The 13,918-nt window shown below is 39.7% G+C and overlaps 2 protein-coding genes across 2 annotated transcripts; one reads left to right on the forward strand and one right to left on the reverse strand.

Annotated features, from left to right (window-relative positions):
- The first annotated feature begins 1,568 nt into the window (after window positions 1-1,568).
- On the forward strand, window positions 1,569-4,185 carry LOC117304625. Its single transcript, XM_033789171.1, has 2 exons — window positions 1,569-1,918; window positions 2,989-4,185. The coding sequence occupies exons 1-2, from the start codon at window positions 1,734-1,736 to the stop codon at window positions 3,884-3,886; spliced, it is 1,083 nt and encodes a 360-aa protein (XP_033645062.1). The 5' UTR covers window positions 1,569-1,733; the 3' UTR covers window positions 3,887-4,185.
- Window positions 4,186-5,845: 1,660 nt separating this feature from the next.
- Window positions 5,846-7,905, reverse strand: LOC117304784 (trichohyalin-like). The gene is made up of 3 exons (XM_033789391.1): window positions 7,863-7,905; window positions 7,070-7,492; window positions 5,846-6,249 (listed from the first exon to the last, which is right to left on the reverse strand). The coding sequence occupies exons 1-3, from the start codon at window positions 7,901-7,903 to the stop codon at window positions 5,910-5,912; spliced, it is 804 nt and encodes a 267-aa protein (XP_033645282.1). The 5' UTR covers window positions 7,904-7,905; the 3' UTR covers window positions 5,846-5,909.
- Window positions 7,906-13,918: the final 6,013 nt, after the last annotated feature.

A 13,918-nucleotide genomic window follows, 5' to 3' on the forward strand; every position in this document is an offset into this window, starting at 1 on the left:
ATAATTAATTACAGAATGGAAAATAAGTGCTACAAGAGACCTTAAATTATAATAAAAACCACAACAACTACCTGAACAATATACAGTTATAAAAATGCCTTTCGAAAGAAATGGGGTTTTAGCCCGGATTTAAAAACATCAATACTTGCTGTTTCCCTGAGACACAAATTAAGCTGGTTCCACAAGTTAGGGGCAATGGCGGAAAAAGCTCTATCCCCAAAAGTACATAATCTGGTATTGCAGTGTTGAAGTCTGGTTTTATCACATGATAACCGTGTGTGTCTACGTGAACATGAGCTAGTAGTATGCAGTAATTTACAGAGATAGTCAGGGGCTAGACCATTTAAACATTTATGAACTAGAAGACAAATTTTATACATGATTCTATACTTTACCGGAAGCCTATGTCGCTTCATGAGTACATGTGACTTTGCATGTTTAAGTTACAATCAAAGATGACCCCAAGATTTTTCAACTGTTTGGATGATTTAATGCAGTGACCTCCAATATTAATGTCTACAGCGGAAACTTAAATAGGCATAATAGGCCTATGTTGAGATACACCAAGTGAGAAGACTGGCTTTTGACAAACGCTTTGCCTCAAACGCTTTTGAAAGACCAACTTAACCGTTCTGAGGCAACGTGTTCCTTTAAGCGTGCCAGTACAAGCTTCGCTCTCCGCGCTCCGCGCTCCCATGCTCCTTCGTGGATATACCCCCCCCCCACCCCCCGACAGCGCTCCTGCCACCTGCGGGGTGTCTGGCGCGGCATCCCGCTAATAAGTTCTTAGCCTGAACATCTGACGTCACACTTCGAGGCTCGTGAATAACACAAGAGAGTGGCCTCCAATCGTAGGTCAGTCCCCGTGCATCTTCACATTTCACATACATTCATTTCATAATGTAGAGATACGCAGTCAAATTGTTCACCAACACTACATACAACAGTACAGTAGTGTGTGTAGATTGACACTGCATGCAGCAGACGACCGAAAATAAGCTTTCCATATTTGTATTTTGATTGGTCCGAGGTGATGTTTGTCAGCAGCGGCACCCAAATCACCCCGACCAATCAAAACACAGCTATGGAAAGTTCATGTCACTGCATTTATCAAATGAAATCATTGCGTCCAATGAAATCACTGGTTCTGAATAGCAAGTACATGTCTATATCCTTGCGGATAAAGATAGGGGCACAGTCTAATAAGTTGTGTAGCACCCCTTATAGTGAGGTGGATTAGAGAAAAAATCGTGACACGGCGGACAAAAGCACCATTTTTTCACCAAAGTATCAGTTTGACCCACAAATTTAAAAAAAAAGTCATGCTCCAAAAAATCTGAGAATGGCATCACCTTGAATTACGTCATTATGACGTCATAACCAATGCCATGCAATGGGATTTCTATTTGCCAAAATTATGTTTATGGTCATGGAATTCAATTAGTACGGAGCCCCTAAAGGGACATGAAAAATAAAAAAAATAAAAAAAATATCTCGTGCGCACGACATATTAGGGAGCTTTCGTTTCGCACGACGAATGATTCTACAACGGTGAAAATTTACACCATGACCGTCCTTGTAACAAGTTTCCGTTCCGCGTACAACTGATTTCGATTTGTCAGGACGGTGAACTTTGAGTTGATCACATGACCAGGCGAGTTCGGTATGCCGACTGCGCATGTGCGAGATTTTCGAGATAAGTCGCTCGTTATTCGGCAGCATCACTTTCTAAAATGGCGAATCTCCATCGACTCAGAGAAGCTTTAGTATTCAGTTATTGCTCAGATATAATTAATGTAGAAGAATTCTCGCTGCTTTATGATATCAACAAGCCCACCAATTATGATTTTATATACTCAGATTATGAAGCTTTTGATTTGGACAACTTTAACGACGATGAATGTAACTCATATTTCAGGTAAGCCAACACTGAAACACGCAAAACCTGTCGTATTGCTACAGTACATCTATACATGTTTTGACTAGTAAATAAAATCATGGTAAAACTACATCATGCATGTTGTTATTACTGCCGTACATGTAGTGTGGCGAAAAGTGCATTCTCCCTAGAAATTATTTAAATGATATTATTTCTGAATAGAGCTTGCAACTACGGTACGATGAGTTTACCCAAGTTTTATACTGAACCATTCTCATCCAAAATAAGATTCTAAATCTATGCAAACATGGCAAATGTGTGTCTGGTCAGATTGAAAGAAAGACAAGTTTAAAAATAAATACACTTTTTAAAGACACTGGACACTATTGGTTATTGTCAAGGACCAGTCTTCTCACTTGGTGTGTCTCAACATATGCACAAAGTAACAAACCTGTGAAAATTTGAGCTCAATTGGTCGTCGAAGTTGCGAGATAACCATGACAGAAAAAAAAAACCTTGTCACACGAAGTATTTCGAGACCTCAAATTCTAAATCTGAGGTCTCGAAATCAAATTCATGGAAAATTACTTTTTTCTCGAAAACTACGTCACTTCAGAGGGAGCCGTTTCTCACAATGTTTTATACCATCAACCTCTCCCCATTACTCGTCATCAATAAAGGTTTTATGCTTTTATATAATTATTTTGAGTAATTACCAATAGTGTCCACTACCTTTAAATTAGAGGCTTTTTTTAGATTATCGTGTTGGAACGAGATATCAAACAAGAGCATGTTCCAACACATGGATCCCTCATATTTATAATAGTTTTATGAGCAAGGGGGGGGGGGGGTGAGTGATTGTCCCGAGAGAGTAACGTAAAATCCATATTCCATGTCTCTTCTTTTTTCATTGAAATATGTTAAATGACATCTGCTCTTGGGGAGCTAGCTGTGCAGCCCAATGAATTCAAATTTGCTGCTCTTGATAATGTTTATGTATGATTTGTCAAATGATTTTATGACAGTTTATAGGCGAGCAACAGATCGCATTGCAGTACAGCCCAAGGGTTAAAACATTGTGTTCTTTTTGATTTTTCTCTTTTTCTCAGATTCCTGAAGAATGATCTATTCAAACTCAAGAATGTGCTGCAAGTCCCTGACAAAATAAGATGTGCTAACGGTACAAGGGTTGACGGGATGGAAGCCCTATGCGTAGCTTTATCCAGATTTGCCTACCCTTGCAGATACGGAGACATGGTCAAGGACTTTGGGAGATCAGTTCCCCAACTTTGCCTAATCACTAACTTCATGACAGACCATTTGTATGGCACGTTTAACCAGAAATTCCAGACTCTAAATCAGCAATGGCTCAGTCCCCTGCATCTCGAAGAGTATGCTGGAGCAGTAAGTGCTAAAATGGCAGCCCTCACAAATTGTTGGGGATTTGTAGACGGTACAGTCCGCCCCATATGCCGCCCAACACAAAATCAGCGAGTCATGTATAATGGACATAAACGACTTCATGCTCTTAAGTTCCAGTCAGTTACAGCCGCTAACGGGATGATTGCCCATTTGTATGGACCAATAGAGGGTCGCAGGCATGACTGCTACATGCTGAGGTTGTCTGGACTACTGAGAGAACTTGAGCAACGATCCTATGATCCAGCAGGGGAAGTTATGTGCATCTACGGTGATCGAGCCTACCCATTGAGAGCACACTTGCAAGCACCATTCAAAGGAAACCTCACACCAGACCAAGAAGCATATAACAAATCTATGTCAAGTGTCCGCATTACTGTAGAGTGGCTTTTTGGAAACATTGTCAACTTTTTTAAGTTTGTAGACTTTAAGAAGTCCCAGAAAGTATGCCTGTCTGCTTGTGGGAAGATCTACGCTGTTTGTGGACTATTGACTAATGCCCATACTTGTTTGTATGGTAACAACACCTCAAATCTTTTCGGAGTCGAGCCCCCAACGCTGGAGGAGTATTTTCAGGCTGGCAACTAGAGCATGATCCCTACACTTAGGGCCACGATTCGTCCAAATTGGATTTTTTCATAGCCATCACATTTTGTTAGAAGGATACTTGATCCAATGTTATTGTATGTTTCCTTATTTAAGTAATAATGGGTCCTACATGTATGCTTTGATAATCCATACAAAATTCAACTAGTTGGTTTGGGGGTCAACCCATTTTGACATTCAAAGCGTATTATTGGATCTATTAAACTTAAATACAAGGGCTAATCATTATACAATTGTTGCACGCTGGGATGGAGTCCATGGCATTTTGTACACCCGAGGGGGGAAATGGCACCCGAGGCGAAGCCAAGTGTGCCATTTCCCCCCAAGGGTATACAAAACCCATGGACCCCAATCACAGCGTGCAACAATTGTTTTGTTATCTTTTGATATCACCATTCCCTGGAATACATGTAGAAGAAAATTAATGACATACTGGAAGTTCACCAATCACACAGGGTTGAGTTTCTTTCGGAATTGTGAAAATTATTTATTTTGTCAAAACAACAGCATTACTTTTTAACAGTGTCAAAATCGCATCATAGCAAAGTTAACGACATACATACATAACCAATTTGAATTTTTGTCTCATACCATTTTTTTTCAACAGGATAGATAAAAACACAATTTCTCAATTTTTCAGTAAATTAATGCAAGTTTCTAAAAGTTGTTATACAGCACCACCTCTAATTACCCGATGTAAATGCTGTATTTGGGGCAAATAAAACAAAGATTATACAACCTTTCCTGTTTTCATTGTTACTATGTATAAGTATAAAGGGAGGGGGAGGCCGAGGGGGTACTGCAAACACTGTGCAGTCGCTATGTGCCAAAGGCAATCTAGGATGTAGGCTAACCTATAGACTAGCATCATGGTTCTTCTTGCTATATTATAGTAGTCGGTGCTAAATATTGCTAAGAATCATACTCATTGCACAGAAAGTAACCAGACTATTATTTCTAACAGCCTCGGTTTAGTTACTTTGCTTTGAATGAAAGAAAATCAAGATGGCAACACCATGGTGTCGGTCCATAGACCATGTGAACCTTGATTACAATAAGTGTGACCTTGTACATTCTTTCAGTATTCTGGCAGGCAAGATACTACACTGGTCTTATGGGAAAGTTGCCATTTTGTGTCATAATTTCCACATAAAACCAAGAGTTATGAAAGTAAAAGCTGGACAAGTTTTGAGATGTGCCCCCTTTCATCATATCAAAAGTTGATAAGAATTAGACAGTGCAATCTCCATAATTAATATAAGATTTTGTTTTCTTCAATTGAGCTGTGTACAAATCATGCCTGCAGGAAGTCCAGACTCTGTGGCTCTTTTGTAAACATGTGGTGTCACAGGTCACATCGTCTACACTATGTAGGGTCCCTTTTAATAATAAATTAATAATTTATTGATCAACAAGTTAAAGTGAGAATTACTTTATTTACACTAAATCACTTTAAAAACACAGTTGATCTACTATATACGAATAAATAGGCCCTAACAAACATTCCTTTTAATTACATGTACATGTCATAGATGACTTCATGTCACATAACAATGGGAGACTTTCCAAAGCTAGGTGGCAGCAGACTTACCAGGTAAATTTCTATTGTTTACGTAGTTCTGAACATGCGCATAACTCTGAGAACAATGGCGTTACCCGGTAAGTCTGCTGCCACCTAGTGTCCCAGAATGTCTCCTATTAACCTAATACCATGTATATTATAAGTTATATCACACAAGTGCGAATGAAATACGGAAAAATATAGCGCTTCTGCATCCCATATCCAACGAGGCCGAAAGCCGAGTTGGATATGGGACCCAGACGCGCTACATTTTTCCGTATTCCACTCGCGCACGTACGTGTTATAACAAACTTATCTTCCAGTTTCACGTCAACGCTCAAAGTTCAAAATTTCAGAACAATATATCGCGACGAAGCGCACAAAGTTTAGTAACACAAACAAACAAACAAACAAACAGCTGATGAGCTTCTCTGATTTTAGCCTTTAGTCTTTCTTGTCAATAGTTTTAAACATTGCCATCATCATGGTCTGCATCTGCTGTGCTTGTTGCTGCATAAATTGTTGCTGCTGAATAAGCTGTTGTTGCATTTGTTGTTGCTGTTGTTGCATTTGCTGTTGGTGTTGCATCTGTTGCTGCTGCAGAAGCTCGAACCGCTGTTCCCTGTCTCTTTCTTCTTGCTTTCTTTTTTCCTCTTCCTCCTTTCTTCTTATCATCTCATCTTTTTTAAGTTGTTGATCCAACTCCATCTTTCTCTCTATGATAGAGAAGGTCTCCAAACCAGTGTTTCTTCTCTTTCTCGGTGTGGTTTTGTCACCATTCTGTCTGAAAGAAAAAAACAAACATTTACAGGCATAACAAAGACTATAAAAAGATGGGGCAATAATGTTACAATAAGTTTGGATTTAGAAATCTGACTTAACTTTTTATCTTCAAGTACGCGCTAATCCTCCAATCAGATTCGCAGAGTGAAGTGGTGATAAAAACCTTTATAACACACCTCTTGCTTGTTCTGTATTCTGGTTGGCTGAAACACGGTCACGTGGGATGAACTAATACATATGGGCTAGTGAACGCGCATGCCTGTTTTGTGGGAATAGTACCAGAGTGTGAACTAGTACTTGCAAATAGTGCCCGTGGTAACAGCGCCCTCTTTTGACTTGAACCGTGAACAACTACAAAACTCCTGTTTCTGTTCTTATTTGACATTTAAGACTGAGCTGTGTTATAAAACACAAACTGACTGGCATAATTCGGTAACTAGTGTACGTCTATTCCCCCTCGGGCCTGTGAGTGACCAGAAGAGAGGCCTATTTCCCTCGGCCTCAGCCTCGGGAAATAGGTCACTCTTCTGGTCACTCAAAGTCCCTTGTGGGAATAGACGTATACTAGTTACCTCGTTGCCAGTCAATATGTGTATAATATTGCACAGCTAATATCGCTACATGCATCTTCGGCCTCGTTGGATATGGGACACAGAAGCGCTATATTTTTCCGTATTCCTGTCGCCCTTGTGTGATAACTTTTAATAAGTTAACTTTTTGTTGTCCAATTATCTTAAAGAAACATGTAAACAATGCAATTGTATGGTTTTGAGTGTGATGGCAGGAAACTGAAGTCGAAGGCTAATTAATATTAAATATACCTCTTTTTGGTCTCAGAAAACCTCTCCAACATAAGTTTCTGCATTTCTACCCCATCTAACCGCTTCTGCTCTTCATCATCCTTTTTCTGAGGTGGGATCAGCTCAGCATCTAACTCCATCTCTTCCAACTGCTGAATTAGTTCTCTTATCTCTCTTTGTGCCTCTGTTTCCTCTGTGCCGATGCCAGAAGCAGCCTTTTCCCTGTTGTTTGTTTGCTTTAGTTTGGATTTCAGCCCCTTGTACTTGTCTCTGACGGTCCTTTGGTTGAGGGTTATGGATTGTGTTAGAGGATTGAGAGCTGTGGCGACCTGCTCCCATACCTTTCCTCTCTCCAGTGACCCGTGTCGGTGCTTAAAGGGGTTTTGAACCACTAGTTCTCGCAGTAAGCAAGTCTCCATAACTTCGGTCCATTGTGACTTCTTCCTGCAATATGAGAAAAAAAGTTTGTAAATCGTTCTCACAATAGGGCAAATAATTCCCTGTTTGGGTAAAATTAATGCTTTTAATGTTAGTGTTTTACTTTACACTAATGCAAGAACTTCATAATTTGGTTGATATGAATGTAGTGGCAGCACCTAAAGACGAACTGATTACTCTTAAAACACTGCATAAGCTTTCATAGCAACAACTACCTCAACCGCTACCTTTTCTTGTTTTATCCATCAGACTAACACGGCTATTTTTTACCATTATTTACCTACTGCCAGCCTTATTTGGTGTTTTTGGGGGACTGAGCTGGCTCAAATTGAGAATATTAACCTGCTCATCATATCATTAATTAACTTGAACTTACTTCTTATCAGTAGCAGGCTTGCTACTTGTGTTTGGGAGCATTTGGCCACTATCATCCTTCTCCTCAGGCTTGTCACTAGTTCTCTCACTCATTCTCTTATTAGTTGCGCTCATTTCCTGTCATTAAGAAAATAACATTTAGACATTAATCAAATCAAAGACAATTTTTTATACCCACTTCAGATTTAATTTATGGAACAAGATCCAAAGCAAAACTGTCTTGGGTGTTCATGAATACGTTTTGGTATGGGGGAACTGTTAATACGAAGGCCTACCATCATCATACCCCATCTCTGTTTGTCTGGAATTTGAAAAACATACATGTAATACATGTAATAAGGGGACCCCAGCAAGTCCATGATAATTTAATACTAGTCACGCTGTATACATTACATGCACATGTAAATTTATACAGACACATCATTCTATTAACACCACATAGCCTACGCGTAGGCCTACACTGGATTTTAAAAAAGGAAACGTTAACAATTGTGTAGTAACCACACGAAAAACCTTCAATCTTAAAAAGGACAAGTTGATTTAAACAATCAGTTGCCACTATTTTGCAATAAAACCGTTAAAAAACCGGCCTCAAACTCAAATTAAATATTTGTTAGGGCAGGGCCACTTTGGCCTTGGAGTGAGCCAAATTTTGAAGGCACCAGGAGCAGCAGATAGGGCAACCCCCCCCCCCCAAATAAAATTAAAAGAAATAATAATAAATACAAAAATAATAAAAAAATAAAAACTTAGAAAGGCAAGAAGGCAATTAAGTTTTGAGGTGTAAAACAAAATAAAATTACACATACAGTGCATGACTTCGTTTATTTTCTTAAAAAAACAAATAATATACAAAATTCTTTGTTGAATGAGTTTCATTACCCTTAAAAAAACCAGTATAAATTTAAAAAAAATACATATAATTGCCAGATGTTCCCATGGATTGTAAACCCGATCAAACAATTTACAATGCATGAGCAAGAAAGCCACGAGCATGGGTAAACACTTTTTTCGTGTCCATTTTATAAACAACAGTTTGAAAACCACTGATGTAGTACTTAAATACTAGTAGTACTAGTTCAATGAATGAACAATCTATTCCCACTCCTAAAGACTAATATTCATAAAGAGTCACAAAAGTCAAGACCAGATCAACCCATTCCCATGGCCACATGTACTCATAAAGGTCACAAAACCAGGTCAAAAACCTGGTTTTGTGAGTGAAGCAATTAGAGGCCTGAAATAGTTAATAAACTTACCGAGTAAATACTTTCCAACAACATTGTTGCATCATCCATCTTGCTTGGTGGTATAATTCGTCAAAAGTTTAGGGTCGTAGGTCAAATGTATGAATATTTATTAGTACCTCTGAACCCAAACGTTGTCGTTTTCATCACAACGCAGATTCACCCCAACTACTGTCGTAGAAATTGAAGGCCGACGAAGCCTCAGAGTCGGCGCATGCGCAGATAACTCGAAGTGTCATTTTCAACGTTGTAGAACCATTCGTCGTGCAAAACGAAAGCTCCCTATTATCTCGTGCGCACGACATATTATCTCGTGCGCACGACATAATTCGGGATTCTTGGCACGGAAGCAGCCCGTCCTCCTCACGCCGCCATTGATCTCACACGTGAAACCATAGAGAAAGGAAACACACAGCACAGCAGACATAACAAGGTAATAAATATTGGAAAGACAACTGTTTAAAGAAGCCTGTATTAATCAACGTGTACTGTGTAACTTAAGGTTTTGCCAGGCATAGTTTTGAGTAAGTTAATGTAGTTTTTCTGTGTTTATTTTCTTTAACATTGTACTTGGTTGAAGTTGTAGTCCAGTGTAGTCAATGATAAGATGGAGTTCTCCGACTAGTGTAGTGCAGTGCAGTGCGGTGCATGCAGCAGAGTAGAGGGGGGCCTGGCGACGCTATAGCACGGCGGTATACGAGGCCACTCTGCCTGCCCTGATTTTACAGGCCTCCGGCTACTGTCAACATCTTCACCGAGGTCATCTATATGTAGAAATCTTTGGATATCTCTCACATGCCCGTTCTCTGTGCCATGGTCACCACTTTGGGCACCCACCAATCGATTGTACAGCTTCCATGTAGTATCCAGCAATCACCCGTGGATCAGAAGCAGTGAGGTATGCATTCATCCAAATGATCCTTCTAGAAAATCCGTCAACACATCCATTTATGCAAATGCCATACCTTCTCAGCTTGTCGTAACTGTCAATGTGCCAGATATAATTTGGACCTTTGGCATAGTAAGAACGACGTAACAACCTGCGCTTCCTTCTTTGGAGATTTCCCACAGGATCTAGACTGCTAAGAATCAGTCTCACATCTTCTTTCCTGCACTTCAGATTATGTCCACGGCATTTCTCTGACATCCATCTATATCCATGTAATTTTCCAGAACCTCTTATCTGATTGTGAATGAATTCGACTATGTCTGCAATACTGCTGTAATTTTTCCTCCTGACCAGACCAACTTCCTTTAAAATCCTTTTCAAGTGGCGTAAAGTTATGATAACACCATGATCTACTGCCAATATTATGACAATATCTTTGTAGAGCATTGCCATGTTGAAGTACACCTTGATGATCTCATTTCTGTCTTCAGTATCCATCTGTAGAGACAAAAACCAGTAGAGAGAGAGAGAGAGAGAGAGAGAGTAAAATTATTACAAAGTGTAGCAGTGACACAACCCCCTTGTTTTGTTTGGTTACATTTTTCCTTTTTGCAAGAAACAAAATGTTTTTAAAGTGTGAAATCTTTACAAGCCAAAGTGTATTGTCAGTGAAGCAGTACAAAAACATTTTGAATTGCATCAATTTCATTCAACACAAGCAAATAAACCAATTACTCTCACAGAAAACAAACAATTGAATATTGTTTTTAAATTTGGCACAGTTTAACCACTGCATAAGGACACTCGAGGTCAAAGTATCTGGGTGCCTCACCAAAAATTATTAAATAACTCTGGGTGCCTTACCCGAAAATATTAAGGACTAAAACTTCCTTGACTGCCACCCCAAAAACTATGCATGATTTTTTTCTCATTAATAATAGTACACTATGCACAACACGTGTATGTGTGTGCTTACTAACTTTACTACGCTTTGCCTATTAATTGCCAAGTCAATATATGAAAATTTCGGCAAAAATTCACTCTTTTCATAGCCTCTGAAATTCCTGTATCACTAAACACATTCTTTACAACTGACATTAGTCTCTTTGTGAAGCTCTACTTAAAGTGAAAGCAGGTCAAAACAAACAAAAGCGATTAAAAATAGTCGCAACTTCAGGCGGCCTGTAAAATCAGGGCAGGTAGAGTGGCCTCGTATACCGCCGTGCTATAGCGTCGCCAGGCCCCCGCACCGCACTGCACTGCACTACAATAGTCCGAGTAATTAACTCCATCTAAAATATACAACTTCAAGTACAATGTTAACGAAAATAAACACAGAAAAACTACATTAACTTACTTAAAACTATGCCTGGCAAAACCTTAAGTTACACAGTACACGTTGATTAATACAGGCTTCTTTAAACAGTTGTCTTTCCAATATTTATTACCTTGTTATGTCTGCTGTGCTGTGTGTTTCCTTTCTCTATGGTTTCACGTGTGAGATCAATGTCGGCGTGACGACGGGCTTCCGTGCCAAGAATCCCGAATTATGTCGTGCGCACGAGATAATATGTCGTGCGCACGAGATAATAAGTCGTGCGCACGAGATAATATGTCGTGCGCACGAGATAATATGTCGTGCGCACGAGATATTTTTTTTATTTTTTTTATTTTTCATGTCCCTTTAGGGGCTCCGTAATATTGAAACCTGCAGTGTAACAAAATATAGAAAGGAATTGTAAAACAGGTTTGTGCCATCATCACCTAATGCTTCTACTAATTTTGGAGCATACACTGAAGTTTTACAGTTCAACTCAGCATGGTTCATAATTTACACTGGACTGCAGGCCCATAAACTCATGATTGGACAAGTATGTATGATGGTCTTTTGATGAGTATTGAAGAATCATTACCCATAATACAAAGGAGATAAATCTCCTTATAGTGCTTGAAATTAAAACATTCAAATGTTATTATTAAACTTTGTAGGTATAATCTCATGCATTTTATGCCCTGTGGTCTTGTGAATTTTCCCCTCAAATAAATGCAGCCAAAGCAACCCAAGGCACAAATGTGTTAACAAATATGAAGCGATTGTGACATTTCCTCAATCAAAGGAGGGCTTTCGTGCACATGGCAGGGCTGTATGTATTTTATGCCACTTGTAATCCTATCCTACTATCCTACTACTAAGTACTAGTACTATTCATTCACGTGAGTGTACTTACGTAGCCTATGCTATGCCAAGTTCTCTATTTAATGACAATAATGTCCCAATATCTGCAAAATTTCACTCTTTTCATAGCCTCTGAAATTCCTGTATCACTAAGCACATTCTTTACAACTGACATTAGTCTCTTTGTGAAGCTCTACTTAAAGTGAAAGCAGGTCAAAACAAACAAAAGCGATTAAAAATAGTCGCAACTCCCGGAGGCCTGTAAAATCAGGGCAGGCAGAGTGGCCTCGTATACCGCCGTGCTATAGCGTCGCCAGGCCCCCCTCTACTCTGCTGCATGCACCGCACTGTACTGCACTACACTAGTCGGAGAACTCCATCTTATCATTGACTACACTGGACTACAACTTCAACCAAGTACAATGTTAAAGAAAATAAACACAGAAAAACTACATTAACTTACTCAAAACTATGCCTGGCAAAACCTTAAGTTACACAGTACACGTTGATTAATACAGGCTTCTTTAAACAGTTGTCTTTCCAATATTTATTACCTTGTTATGTCTGCTGTGCTGTGTGTTTCCTTTCTCTATGGTTTCACGTGTGAGATCAATGGCGGCGTGAGGAGGACGGGCTGCTTCCGTGCCAAGAATCCCGAATTATGTCGTGCGCACGAGATAATATGTCGTGCGCACGAGATAATATGTCGTGCGCACGAGATAATATGTCGTGCGCACGAGATAATATGTCGTGCGCACGAGATAATATGTCGTGCGCACGAGATATTTTTTTTATTTTTTTTATTTTTCATGTCCCTTTAGGGGCTCCGTAAATTAGGGTGGTATTAGTTTGTAAAAAATAATATCCTTTATGGTGAGTATATTGATGTAATTATGACGTCATCATCATCAACACTACATAAATAACACAAAGTTTGAAAACAAAATTAATGTCGTGTGGTTTCGCCAAAATGCTAATCTTTCTGTGTTCATATGGTACAATTACCATGACACTGATCTATAAGATACCGTGATGTCATTATGATATCATAAACAATACTATCAACCAAAACAAAAGACATTAACACAATGAAACACAATGATTCTTACCGGATATTAGACTTGTGGACAAGTCGTTAAATCGGCCCCACGCGCTGAGATAGTGGTCTCGCGAGATCACTGCTCTCGCGCGAACTGATGGCTCCCCGATTAATGAGGAGTCGAAATCGGGGAGCCATCAGTTCGCGCGAGAGCAGTGATCTCGCGAGACCACTATCTCAGCGCGTGGGGACGATTTAACGACTTGTCCACAAGTCTAACCGGATATATGTTATAGGGTAGATTAATTATGTTGAATAGCGCATATGGGAAACTTCACAGGAAAGGTTGCAAAAAAGTCTTACAGAGGGTCAAAAATGATTTTTTTTGTATTAATATTAGTAGGCATCCGTCAATCCTTGAGAACCACGGAGTGTGCCGTTGGATGTCGGCTAGGGAATATTGTATGGTGTGGCTGTAGAGTCCAATGCGGGAATGACAGTCTCTACCGCAGTAACTGTAGGTGAAGGATGAAGCTGTTCTAACTGCTTGAGGCTGGGCCTTCCTTGGGAGTCATCCCTCATCTGCTCGTTGCGACAGGTCTTCCTCGAACTTGGAAATACCTCTTTGCACCTCCTGCTTCCGGGCGTATCGGTCTGCAGTGGCTGCTTTCCAGGTGGTTGTATTGGTGGCAAGGGACTTGAGGTC

The sequence above is a fragment of the Asterias rubens genome, chromosome 21 (assembly GCF_902459465.1).
Source record: "Asterias rubens chromosome 21, eAstRub1.3, whole genome shotgun sequence".
NCBI classification, from domain to species: domain Eukaryota; kingdom Metazoa; phylum Echinodermata; class Asteroidea; order Forcipulatida; family Asteriidae; genus Asterias; species Asterias rubens.

Coding starts and splice junctions, on each gene's coding strand:
- LOC117304784 (XM_033789391.1), bottom strand. CDS start 7,903: ATGCTCCCAAACACAAGTAGCAAGCCTGCTACTGATAAGAA. Junction 7,493..7,862: donor AAGCCTGCTACTGATAAGAA/GTAAGTTCAAGT, acceptor CTCATATTGCAG/GAAGAAGTCACAATGGACCG. Junction 6,250..7,069: donor TTTTCTGAGACCAAAAAGAG/GTATATTTAATA, acceptor TTTTTCTTTCAG/ACAGAATGGTGACAAAACCA.
- LOC117304625 (XM_033789171.1), top strand. CDS start 1,734: ATGGCGAATCTCCATCGACTCAGAGAAGCTTTAGTATTCAGTTATTGC. Junction 1,919..2,988: donor GAATGTAACTCATATTTCAG/GTAAGCCAACAC, acceptor TCTTTTTCTCAG/ATTCCTGAAGAATGATCTAT.